This window comes from Phocoena phocoena, chromosome 2 (assembly GCF_963924675.1).
Source record: "Phocoena phocoena chromosome 2, mPhoPho1.1, whole genome shotgun sequence".
NCBI classification, from domain to species: Eukaryota; Metazoa; Chordata; class Mammalia; order Artiodactyla; family Phocoenidae; genus Phocoena; species Phocoena phocoena.
In genome coordinates, this window is record NC_089220.1 from 33,682,973 (window position 1) to 33,697,170 (window position 14,198).

General features: G+C 36.9%; 1 protein-coding gene across 1 annotated transcript in view; it reads right to left on the reverse strand.

The window, feature by feature from the left end:
* The window catches only part of RAD51B (RAD51 paralog B), a 626,727-nt gene that overhangs the window by 580,256 nt on the left and 32,273 nt on the right, over window positions 1-14,198 (reverse strand). Inside the window, exon 4 of the mRNA XM_065871664.1 lies at window positions 7,565-7,701. Coding sequence (XP_065727736.1) covers window positions 7,565-7,701 — 137 coding nt within the window. The remainder of the gene's footprint in view (window positions 1-7,564; window positions 7,702-14,198) is intronic.

Consider the following 14,198-nt stretch of genomic DNA (forward strand, 5'->3'; position numbering starts at 1 on the left):
TTTTCTAAACAAATGGATGTGTCCAATATTTCCTTAGTAAACAAAAAATTATTTTCTGAACACTGAATTCTGACCTCAAAGCTAGATCTAATGCATGGGGTAGGCTGAGTATTAGAGAGTGACAAGTTGAAACAGATGCAACTATAATCGTTATTAGAAATTTCAAATATTTCAGGCTAAAAATACAAAATGTAAATCTTTGAGTGTAATTGTCTCCTATTTAAAATGATACCTTATCAGCCCCATACTTAACCATCCAAGGGTGACTGGGAGGAAGGACTATATACACTAAAACCATCCTATATTTTACGTTCCATTTAACAGCACAAAAGTATAAAAGAATAGTGTTTTCATTTCTAAATAGTTAATGAGCTCCAAGAAGAAGCTGAGAATGTTAAAGAGATAAAATAAGTTCCTCACATATGCCATACTCAGAAATGAAAGAGAAACTCTAAAACAGGAAAGAAAAAAAATAAAACTAGTTAATAACATTCCTTAAAAAGTATATTTTGGGGGCTTCCCTGGTGGCGCAGTGTTTGAGAGTCCGCCTGCCGATGCAGGGGACCACGGGTTCGTGCCCCGGTCCAGGAAGATCCCACGTGCCGCGGAGCGGTCTGGGCCTGTGAGCCATGGCCGCTGAGCCTGCGCGTCCGGAGCCTGTGCCCCGCAACGGGAGAGGCCACAACAGTGAGAGGCCCGCGTACCGCAAACAAACAAACAAACAAAAAAGTATATTTTGAACAATGTGAAAAGAAAAGGCATCATTGGTTTGAAAAAGAAGAGGAAAAATTACTTTAGGAGTAAGGAATAGTACCGAAAGTTGTGTAAAAAGTTGAGTACAGAATGGATCAAATGACCATTCAGGAAAAGTACTTGAGAGAGGGAGGCACAGGGACTAGAAAAAAAAGGAGGAAATGAGGTTAAGTGATGAAAGCAAGAAGAAATGAGACGACACTGGCAAAGCAGAACGGGCAAATTTTGAGAGTTTGGGGAAAATGTGTAAATTTCTTGATTAGGGCAGCTATTTGCTGAGTTTAGTGCTAGTCAGAGAAGTCAGATAAAAAGCTCTGACACTTGGAACCTGCTGATTTTTAATAGGATAGGGATGGTGACACCTGCCAGAAACATGGAAGTTTTTCAAAATTTGGATACCCAGTCGATTAGGAACCAGACTGAGAGTACCTAAGTCATTGGCAACAACAACTGAACAGCTGACAGACAATAATAATTTTCTGAATCTAACACTAGGCTGGATTTCAACCAGCAAGCAGCTTGATAGTCAAAGGCTCTGGAAACTATTTCTGCTCTCTCATTCCATTAAAGGCACCTCAGAAGGAGGGTGGTCAATGTGTGGACCTGAACTAACCTTATCCACAGTTATCATGCTGAATACCTCTATCAAATGGATATTTACACACGAATATGCTGTCATTTTCTGTAAGTTTCTCCAAATGTTTTTCATTTTAGAAAAAGTATCTAAAAATATATAAATCAAAAACCAAATACAAATGTAGTATTCTATATGCCTCACATTAATCATAGAATTTCTTATGACAATCTTCACCACAAAGATCTTTTTTGGTTACAGCCACGGAAAGAAAAGATCTTATGTTTTCCTCCCAGACATTAATTACATAAAATTTGAAAGCAGTGCCATCTAGTGGACATCTTTTTTATTAAAAGTACTCTTCTCAAAAGATGCATTTAAGATTCATTCATTCAATATTTGAGGACCTAATATGCGAGGCACCATTCTAGGAGCTAAGGATACAGCTATGAACAACAACAAGAGAACAAAACAAAAAAATCCTTCCCTAATGGAACTTACATGCTACTGAGAAAGACAAACAAATAAATATATATTAACATGTCGGATAATATGTGCTTTAAAGAAAAGTGAATCAGGTTAAGGGAACAGATTGTGACAGACAGAAGTAAGAGCTATTTCATGGAAGGTAGTCTGGGAAAGCCTCTTTAATACAGTGACATTTGAGCAAAGGTTTAAGGGAGATGAGAAAGTGAACCATGTGGCTATCCAGTGAAACAGCACACAGGAAAAGAGAATTACAGCAAGTGCAAAAGTCCAGATGTGGGAAGATACCTGGGGTGTTGCAGGAGTAACAGGGAGGCTTGCAGTAGCTGGAACACAGGAACCAAGAGGTGGAATAAAATGAAATAAGGTGAGAGAGCAGTATTAATTACCTACCAATATCCATTCCCACTTCTTCCTTGCTATGGGAACCCCAATTTTACTCAAGCAGTTATGTTAACCAGCCCCATCACACTTGTTACAAATATGTTTTGCTCTCACTTTTCCATCCTCCCTTGCATGTAGGGGTGACCAAGTGAGAAGTCTGCAGAAGGATTCCAGAGCGTGAAAAGAAAATCAGCAGAAGGGAGGAGGCGGCTGCTCTGAAAAGCATATTTTCCTGATAAGAGATATAATTGGCTCTTTCTCTTCTCACTGACTCAAGCACAGAATGGATATTATGCCTAAAATGTACCAGCCCTAGGTCTCTATCATCACTGAGAGACAGAACCAGTGCCAGCAATGACCTACTCAGGTCTTCCTGTTATGGGGAAAAATATAAACCTCTTGTTGTTTAAGCCGCTTTTCTTTGTGTATCCAGTTGCTTGCAGGAGAAAGCTTCCCTAACTGATTGACCAACCTTCCCCAGTAACTCCAAATAGGAATCAAACAGTATTGTAACAGCACAAATGAAATGTGACCAAGCATCACAGAGCCAGCTCCATGCTCTGACCTGCCATGACAAACTCCAGAAGGCACTAAAAGAACACCAGGTCTGGCATCTATACAAAAGAGCATAGAGCATAGGGACCTTTGATTCCACCTGATCCTAGCACCAGATCATCACACTTTTCAAGCGTTGCGGAGAATAGACTAGAAAAATAAAAACAATATAAATCTCAATCCTTGTCTTCAAATGACCTTCATAAGAGTTCCTTGTGAATTATGCAACATAATTCCAACAAAAGGGACAAAAATTTTACCACTCCATTTTCCAGCCTGCCTCTAATGCAAGTACTAAGTAATATGTACATAGGCAGGAAAAGATAATGAAGGAAAATAATTAATACAGAGAATGCAAAAAGTAGCCAATTAGACTAAATGCAAAGGCAAAGAAAAACAAAAATCTCCACAAATTAATACGGAGAATGTAGACTAGTCACCTGCTACTGGATTTCACCTAATTCACTGATAGGTTTTTAACCTACTCTGAACTGTAATGCTGATAACAATGAAATAATGCAACAGTTTAAGAAGACATTGTAAACTCAGCTTTGAAAGTGGTGCAAAAAAAGCAAGAATCCAATTACAGTGAACTAAACTGCTGTTATCAGAATAACCTTAATCCTTCAATTCTTTAAGCAAATGCCCCAGGACCTTTGTAAGAGCTATTTATACATTAGCTATTTATTACCTAATTGGCTATTTAATACCTTCTTGGCTTATGAGTTGAAAGCTAGTCATTGGCATTTTAAAGAGTACCTTTCACCTGGACAACCTGAGTGAGCCAGTGTCTTTACCAGATTTAGCATGAAATATATTTGTCTTACCAGCTTTAATATCAAATGTTTCAACGTTCAGATTTCCTGTGGTGTCACATGTTTATGCTTCTGTTGTTTTTTTTTTTACCATTTATTTGTTAAAGATCTAAATAAGTTTATCACATTACAATTGATGACTATGTCTTTTTCCCAGCTTTACTGAGATATAGTTGACATATAACATTGTGTAAGTTTAAGGTGTACAATGTGATGTGAGTAATATATTTTTTTTGTTTTGGTTTTTGGGGTTTTTTTTTTGCGATACGCGGGCCTCTCACTGTTGTGGCCTCTCCCGTTGCGGAGCACAGGCTCCGGACGCACAGGCTCAGCAGCCATGGCTCACGGGCCCAGCCGCTCTGCGGCACGTGGGATCTTCCCAGACCGGGGCATGAACCCGTAGTCCCCTGCATCGGCAGGCGGACTCTCAACCACTGCACCACCAGGGAAGCCCAATACATTTTTTTAAGCTCTATTTTTTTTTTTATTGAAGTATAATTGCTTTACAATGTTATGTTAGTTTCTGCTGTACAATGAAGTGAATCAGCTATACGTATATATATATCCCCTCTCTTGGACCTCCCTCCCACCCATCCCACCCATCTAGGTCATCACAGAGCACTAAGCTGAGTTCCCTGTGCTATACAGCAGGTTCCTACTAGCTATCTAGTTTACACATGGTAGTGTATATATGTCTATCCTAATCTCCCAATTCATCCCACCCTCCCCTTCCCCCCTGTGTCCACATGTCCGTTCTCTATGTCTGCATCTCTATTCCTGCCCTGCACATAGGATCATCTGTACCATTTTTCTAAATTCCACATATATGTGTTAATATACGATATTTGTTTTTCTCTTTCTGACTTACTTCACTCTGTATGACAGACGCTAGGTCCATCCACATCTCTACAAATGACCCAATTTCATTCCTCTTTATGGCTGAGTAATACTGTTGGTGGGAATGTAAATTGATACAGCCACTATAGAGAACAGTATGGAGGTTCCCTAGAAAAACTAAAAATAGAACTACCATATGACCCAGCACTCCTACTACCGGGCATATATCCTGAGAAAACTATAATTCAAAAAGATACATGCACCCCAATGTTCTTTGCAGCATTATTTACGATAGGCAGGACATGGAAGCAACCTAAATGTCCTCGATATATCTTTTAAGTCTCTTTTAATCCAAAGGTTTATCCTCCAACTCTTTTTTTTAATCCTACAAATTGTTGTTTGTTGTTTTCCACAGTCTGGATTTTCTGATTACATCCCTCCGGTGTAGTTTCATGTGTTGCTCTCTTCTCTGTATATGTTGTAAACTGGTCGTTGGATCTGAAAGCTTGATCACTTTCCGGTTTGATTATTCTTCCATCAGCAAGTACCACAATGACTGGTTGCCTTTTTGTGATACTAGCACACTTTTCTGTTTATGAACTGTTTTTATTCACAACACTTCTGACACCAAATGTGTGGGTGTTCTATACTAAGCAATTTTCTAATTCCCTATGGACACCAACTGAGTGTCCTACAAGTCAATTCAATTCTAACACTAACTACTAGGAGTTAACTCAGACACCGCAGGTTAAAGGCTCAGATTCACAAAGCTGCCCACACTTCAGTCTTCAATCACAAGTCCCAGGCCTCTGGTACTTCAGACCAACCAGCTATAAATCGGGAGTACCATCCCCCCCAGCACCTCAATGTGTTCACCAACCCAGAAGCTCTCCAAACCCTACCAGTTAGAGGGTTTTGTGGAGATTCCATTACATGGGCATGATTCATTAAATGGGAATGCTGACTGATCCATTTCTAGTCCCTCTTACCTCCTCAGAGGTTGGGGAGGTAGGGTTGAAAGTTCAAACCTATAATCACATGACCAGTTCCTCTGGCAACCAGCCCCCTTCAGATGCAATCTAGGGGCCCACCAAGAGTCATCTCGTTAGCATAAACTCAGGTATGGTTGGAAAGGGGCTAATTACGAATACCAAATTATGCTCCTCTCAGCTCTATCACTCAGGATATTCCAAAGGTTTTAGAAGTTCGTTTGTCAGTAACCAGGATGACAACAAAATATGTATTTACTATATCACAATATTCAGTTCCTAGATCACTCGATTATTAGGGTTTATAATTTGGTTATATTATATAATTCCTTCGTCATTTATTATTGTAATACTTCTATAAAAAAGACATATTTGTTACTTAGTAATACAGTTCGTATTGAAAAGAGAATAAATGCTTGATTTCCTTTTTTTTTTTAACTCATTTTCAAAATAATAAGTTGCTTCTCCAGAATTCTTCAATGGTGATCAATTTGTTGCTTTTCGTTTTATTTATTTATTTATTTTTGGCTGTGTTGGGTCTTCGATGCTGAGCATGGGCTTTCTCTAGTTGCGGAGAGCGGGGGCTACTCTTCATTGTGGTGCACAGGCTTCTCATTGCGGTGGCTTCTCTTGTTGTGAAGCACAGGCTCTAGGCATGCAGGCGTCTGTAGTTGTGGCAAGCAGGCTCAGTAGTTGTGGTTCACGGGCTTAGTTGCTCCACGGTATGTGGGATCTTCCCGGATAAGGGCTCGAACCCATGACCCCTGCATTGACAGGTGGATTCTCAACCACTGTGCCACCAGGGAAGTCCTGCTTTTCATTTCTTAATATTACAGACTCATGAATTTAACCATATTCCATGTGTTTCAATCAACTTCTATTATTGTTCTACTGGTGCTCAATTTGTTTCATCTTTGGCCAGTGGGAGCTCTTCAGGTTGACTCCAGAGTCCTTCTGACACTCCCTTAGCTAGTCTTTGATAGCTTTCTTGCTATCAGATAAGATGTTTCAGACTCAACTTAAAAACCTCCTAATACTCTAGTTTCTCTTCAGATTGAATAAATCTTTTGCCTTTTACTAAAACAAACAAAACTTTCTGCTTCATAGCTAGAATCAGCCATTCCCCCATGGAACCCTCATTCCTTTTAGTAGGAAATGGTGTCTGGATTCCATGATCTGAGAGCAATACCTGTCAATTCCTTCACTTATCAAACATTTTCTGAGCAGTTAGTATGTGTCAGTCGTAGGATTTGGCTTTCAAGATACAAAGATATAACACAAACTCAAAGAGCTGACAAACCAGTGGCATATACTTAGAAAGAATAGATAATCAAGAGATGTAGAACAATGCAAATAAGCTCTAGGCAAAATAATCCATTTGAAATTTATCTGGTCAGGTAATACACTTTGATCTTTGTAGTACTCTTAGAGAGAAATAAGTAAGATTCACTGTGACATAACTAGAGAAAGACCCAAAGAACTATACCTATACTATACCTTGGCTAAGAAAGCAGAATTGAGTCATTCTCTAGATATATAAAGCACTGCTACTTATCAACGTCAATCAGAGCAGGGGAAGAGGAAATCAGACTTATCTTCAGGTATACAGAGTTACGCTAATGACTGAATGCCTTTCTCATAGAATGTTAAAATAAAGGTCCTTGCCAAACTAAGGAAATCTTTTCTTTCTAAGCATGCATATACTTATCATCGGTGTGTTTCTTGCATTTAATACCACACTATTTCAAAGATTAAAGTAAAATATTTCTCAAGCAAAAAATGTTTTGAAAATTGCAATTTTTCCATTCACTAATATTTTACTTCCAACTGGTAATTACTTACAAAGCAGCTTACCTTTTGTCTGTCTTATTAACCTTCCCTCTTCTCCATTTTTTACTTACATACCTCTCTCTGTTTCTTAAACTTGTTTCTTCCTGACTTTCTGCGAAACACAGCTTATTCAGGAACCCCACTCAAACCAGTAAGAAAGGGATAGAAAAGGCAAAACGAAATTGCTGCCTGTGTTAATTTTAAAAGGAAAATTCCTTTAAAACAGTATCTAACACTCTGTATTCTCAAAACTAAAAATGTTAACTTGTTTGTAAATGTTACATGCTGTACATAAGTTACAAAGATAAAGCATTCTAATGAAAAGTAATTAAATCTCCCACCTTTCAGCACTAAATGCTGACTCCGTGTCAACGTACACAACAGCTCCTTCTAATCCTCCCATGTTGGTAGGTAATGTAGCCAAAATGCTCATCATTATACAAAACTGAGTTTTTCCACAACCTGGTGGACCTGTAATCTAAAATTTAAAAAATTGTTATTTGTATAAACATTACAATCTAATCAAAGCAAAATCCTTTTAAGAACTTGCTACATATACAGTCCAACTAACCTGGGTTCCCAGAGAGAACATTCTAATACGCCCCTTGTATGTAATAAATTAACTTCTCCCCTATGCATCTGAATTGGTACTAGTTATGCACCATCCCTGGGAGAAGTGAGAAAATAGTCACGCAGACCATCCTCTGTGTTCTGTAGTTCAGATGAAAAACTGGTTGAGAAAGCCTTGAGGATTCATTTATAAATTCACAACTTGGAGTTCTATACCTTTTCCTCATTAAGACATTTATAGAAAGATCTTAAAAATATTTAAGAGGCTTTAATAATTGGTTTAGCATTTGTTATAAATTGGCCTTTCAAAACAATATTGTACAGTACTAGTACATTTGTACTAGTCCCACTAAAAGGTACTTTGATCTTTATTCTTAAAAGTATTTAGGAGTAAAAGGTATTGATACATACAATTTAATTTCAAATGAATCAGAAAAAAAGTGTATGTGTCTGTGTGTGTGTGTGTGTGTCTGTGCAGAAGAGAGATAAAACAAATAAAACAAAATTCAATAGTTACTGAATCTAGGTGATTCATACTTGGAAGTGTATATTTTAAAATTTTAGTTGGTGGAAAGCTATTTTGAGATTATAAAATTCAAAAACAAGAGGATATAGATGGAAAAGAATAGGACATTAATCACAGGCATATTTGAGTCCAACAGGAAGCAGTTAACAAAAATTAATTTGAAAATATTAAAAATATCCCCTTTAACATGCTATTTGTCATACTGGCTGTGGCATCCAAATTTTAAGAACCAAAACACTATCCCTTTTGTGAGGATAACACTAATGAACAATTTTTCACAATAGGAAGAAGGGAAAAGAAGAGGAGGAAAGGAGAGAAGAAAATCTCAGGTAGAGATGAACAGAAGTCCAAGCTAAGACTGAGACACACGAGATCTGAAGAAACTGTCTCAGATATACTATGAAGCAGGAAGAAATAAGAAGGGATGACCCAGGAGTCTAAATCATGGAGGCCAATGGTTCTCAAACATGAGTGAACATTAGAATCACCTGGCAAGCTCATCGACCAGCATTTCTGGTTAACAATAGGTCTGAAATAGGGCCTGAAAATTTACGTTTCTAGTAAGTTGACACTGATGCTGCTCTACATTTGAGAACTACTGTTTTTGGAATTTAGAGTAAGGGTAAACTTCATTTATCAAAGTTTAACATTAAAAAAAACAAAGGCTCACAAGCTAGAAAGCATGTGCTGATTTATAATCTCTAAAACAATGATATAGACTTTTAGGATAAATAATTGCTGCTAGCAGTAACAGTGTGCCAGATCATGAGTGATCAGTGAGAACTCCGAAGTTCTTTGATTACATACTCCAACAAACAAACCAAAAAAAAAAAAATTTTAGTATGAACCTCCAATATATGCGTATGTATTATATATATACTATTTTACTAATACATTCTATGCAGTATAAAACCACATGAAATAGGGATTAAAAAATAAAGATTACAAGCATTTAAAAATAGTTTCGTATCTTGTTTTAATTCTAAAATACAATACAAATCAATAGTTTCATAACATATATTAGTTGTATAGACCTTTTCACTCTCATAAAAACTTATTAGCACTTTTAGTGGAGCAAAGATAATAATGAAAATAAATGAAACTATGTATGCTGTTTTTTAAATATTGATTTAAATATTTTGTAATTCAGTAACTGAAATGTCAGTTCCTAAGTTTTGCTTATTTCAGTACTTAATTGCAATGGCTCTACAGTTGAGAAGGTGATAATTGCAAAACTGCAAGGATTGAAATTAAAGAAATACATGATTTGTTGTACTTAGGAAATCATTATTTTTTAATACCTTTTTCAATTATCAAGTTTTTGTTGAACTCTGGCTAATAAATTTTCATCTTCCCTCATATCAACTAATTCTTTTTTTTTTTTTTTTGAACAGAGAACAGGAGTATTTATTTATTTATTTAGGGCTGTGTTGGGTCTTCGTTTTTGTGTGAGGGCTTTCTCTAGTTGTGGCAAGCGGGGGCCACCCTTCATCACGGTGCACAGGCCTCTCACTATCGCGGCCTCTCTTGTTGCGGAGCACAGGCTCCAGACGTGCAGGCTCAGTAGTTGTGGCTCATGGGCCTAGTTGCTCCACAGCATGTGGGATCTTCCCAGACCAGGGCTCGAACCCGTGTCCCCTGCATTAGCAGGCAGATTCTCAACCACTGTGCCACCAGGGAAGCCCCTCAACTAATTATTTTCGTAAACTAATCAAAATATATTGACTTTTAACATTTTTAATAATTGGTTTCACAATCAAAGGAAACTATCTGGAAGATTTCTTAACAGTATAGAAAATATTGTTAAAGTTTTTTAAAGTGTGCAGATAGTAAAGTTTTCACAAGATACACATCTTTGATGACAAAAATCACATGATAAAAGAAACATTTCCAAGCAATGATTTGAAAAACACTCTGTATTTTGATCTCTGTCTTTTAAGAAGCAGTTACTTTCGCACTCATTGTAAAAATATCCTTTACTTTGAAGGGATGGAGTAAGAGTGTTCCATTGGTTGCTTGCTTGCTTGATTTTCAATCTGCTAGGTGGCATATTACACAGCCACTTGTTATACAAAAAGTGTCAGCAAATTTGACATATCTTGTCCTTTCATTTTAAAAAAGTTTCACTCAAAAATAAAAGTTTCACCCATCTTTAAATTCAACAGTCTTTTACAATCTTTGCTGTGAGATAACCAAAGAAGCTCTTGTGATTCAAATGACTTTCATGGTCACTCTTCATCTCATTACAGACTATACTACAAAGAGTCAATACTTTACCAGTCAGGTTCTTATAAAAATTGTACCATCCTGAAGCACTCTTCACACATCTGACATCAGCTTCTGTGTTGCTATAGACTGCCTAAGGATGACGTAACCGAAAAATTCAGAGTTTTACAGAGAACATTCGTATACCCACCACCTAGACTCTGCAACTGCCATTTTATTGTTACTGTACTATAGTACAGTATACTACTACACTATACTATCCATCAATCCATCCTTCTATCCATTCATCAGTCCATCTTAGATGTTTTTAAATGCATTTCAAAGTAAGTCAAAGACATAAATATACTTTCCCTTAACAGTTCAGTGTGTATATAATTAACCTGAGTTTAATGTGTATTATTTTTTTTCCTTTTAAGGTAAATTTTACACACAATGAAATGCCCAAATCTTGAGTGTATCATTTGATGAGTTCCAGCAAATGTATATACATATGCAATCTACACCCCTGTCAAAATCAGAACATTAACATTACTACCAGGAAATTCCCTCATAAACATTGCTTTATATTCAAGAAGTCATTTATTTTTGAGAATATATCTTCCTTGACACATCTTTACTTTTGTGGCCCAAAAATAATTTAGTTCATGTATTTCATTACTGAAACAGAATCTAGCTTATTAATACAATAATGTGGGCCCTGTTAGAAACTTCTGTACTTTTATTATATAGCATCTTTCCACAATGAATAACTTGTTTTAATTCTTGATGCTTATCATCAGCAATGATTTCCATCTGAAAGTATTTATTCACAAAAGAATCCACTTAAGTTGTTGCCATGTTGTTTCCTATGTCTTATTTCATCCACTTTACTGTAACAGGACAGGAAGAACAAGAGTGTCCCTGACAGTATTAACAATGTATTGCATTTGGCCTTTTGCTCTTAAGAAAACCCAAAAGAGGCTTTTAAATACCTATCATTAATTTTAGTGAAATTTTTCTAGATATTGAATATGTATCACATGACTTTAAAAGTCACTGAAAAACCTGTGGAGGTTCGTCTTCCTGTGATGTGTTTCTTAACTATGATGGCTTCCTACTATCATTTGCCAGTATTTCAAGGAACAAAATAACAGAGGAAGTTTCACTGTTAACAATAAAGGATACAATTCCATATATCAAACTGTTTTCTTTATAATTTCAAATTTTTTGGATGTCTTCAGAGATGAGATTAGACTGTCATTGATTTTTACTTCATTAATTGTAGGAGAGTCATCAGCTCTGACTTTTATGTACACGTGGTTCACTTCTGCTCACATTATTAGTATTGCCTTCAATACATAGTTTCTTTGCAAGAATCTTTTTATGCCATTTGTCTGCTTTGTGAGGTACGATTTAGTTAAATCAATAAATCCACCTAACTAGGTACATGCAGAACTATAATTCATACCAATATGTTGAAAATAAAGATACAATCAAGGTACCCCTGTGAACCTTCTGTATCCTTTCCTCATGGACTATACCTGACACATGACAGTCGAACATACAGACCAAGTAAGGATGCCAGTGTCAATCCACTTATTCAATATCAATAAAGGTTTATTTCATGTTTTAAACTGAAATACCAATAAAAGTTCTAATATCTTTTTCCCACAACCCAATGGACCATCTTACATACTGTCCTTTGGAGACTGGTAGTTTTGAAGAGCCCAAAACACTTTTCATGGACCTTTTATCATCATCAAGGACAACATGGATCAAATTAATCACCAGACATCAGAGCAAAGGAAACTTCTATCAATAATAGTTGAAAGGGGATCTTGAAAATGAGAAATGATGACTCTTCAGAGTGCTAACTAACGGAGGAACAAAGGACTTCCTTTCTATACATAGTACCTACATGCCCGGTTTTAGATATGTTCTAAGATTTAATGAGCTTAAACCCATGAAATGCTTTGTGATTTTTAGTGGAAAGGTGAAACAAGCCCTCAATTTAAAAACATTTTTTAAGATGTTATATATGAATATATTCAGTAAAGTATCAAATACCATGATACTGTAAGGTGTTATCTTATTATTCCATCTTCAAAGAAGACATGCAAAAAAAAATCTGAAGTTAAACAAGTGCAACTGGTATTTTACCTGCATCATTATTTTTTTTTAACATCTTTATTGGGGTAAAATTGCTTTACAATGGTGTGTTAGTTTCTGCTTTATAACAAAGTGAATCAGTTATACATATACATATGTTCCCATATTTCCTCCCCACTGCATCTCCCTCCCTCCCACCCTCCCTATCCCACCCCTCCAGGCGGTCACAAAGCACCGAGCTGATCTCCCTGTGCTATGTGGCTGCTTCCCACTAGCTATCTACCTTACATTTGGTAGTGTATATATGTCCATGCCTCTCTCTCGCTTTGCATCATTATTTTTATGTACTGATTTAGTACAGTCTTGAGAAAAGTAGAATATCACATGAATAACATAAGATTTCTGAGTTCATTTGGCTTTTGTATGCTTGCTTGACTTTGCATTTGAATTTGGATATTAACATTTTCTTTAAACTATAGTAACTAATTTCTAATTCTTTAGCAATCTCACATCCTTTTCATATATTTTTCCTCTCTTTCTAACCTCAACAAAATATGTTATATGCAATTTTTATGGGCTGGCTGGAGTTAAATTTCATTATTTTTTCAGGTTTATTTAGTGGGTTAAAACATTTCAACATTAATAATTTTTAGCTTCAGATAGTTTAGCTCTGACTTCTAGCAGCCAAACCACAAAATTTCAAATTGTGTTCAGTTCCCAGGTTCAGCTCCGATGGTGGTTAGAAAGAGAGAACATGCCAAACCAGAATAGTCTAAGTGATTTGCTTCTTGGAAACTCAGAGTGAATACAGCATTTACACACGGAAGACACCAGTAAAATACAATTAGCTTCATATAGTTAGAGCCTGAGTTTCAAAAATCCTGCATGAGAAATGTAAAAGAACAGAAAGAAAACAACCGGTAGTGAAGATCACTACAATATCAACAAGGAAGCAAATATTAGCAATTGCTTTAAAGGGGGAAGAGAATTATTACCAAGAAAAGAAAGTCTAATTATATTAAAGTGAAAATGAAGCCTAGTCATTTTAGTCTTAAAAAAGATTCACTGGTAGAGATGAATGTGAAACCTGGACCTATTGGGGCCTAAAATCTTACCTAGTAACTCTTCCACACATTCAAAATAGGGGCATGAGGATGGGGCAATCCACCAAGCCAACACTTTGCAGAGAAAATTTAAGGACTGCCTTGTTCTGATCTGAGAAAAGAGCATGTGGAAACGTCACAGCTTTTTTTTTTTTTTTTTGCGGTAAGCGGGCCTCTCACTGTTGTGGCCTCTCCCATTGCAGAGCACAGGCTCCAGACGCGCAGGCTCAGCGGCCATGGCTCACGGGCCCAGCTGCTCTGCGGCATGTGGGATCCTCCCGGACCGGGGCACGAACCCATGTCCCCTGCATCGGCAGGCGGACTCTCAACCACTGCACCACCAGGGAAGCCCATAGCATCTTTTTAATGACCCCCTTCCCCCAGCATCTAACTACCCATCTCCATGTGCTCTACTGTTATGTATAAATACGATTAGGTCTTCAGGCCTACAGAATTCTTTTT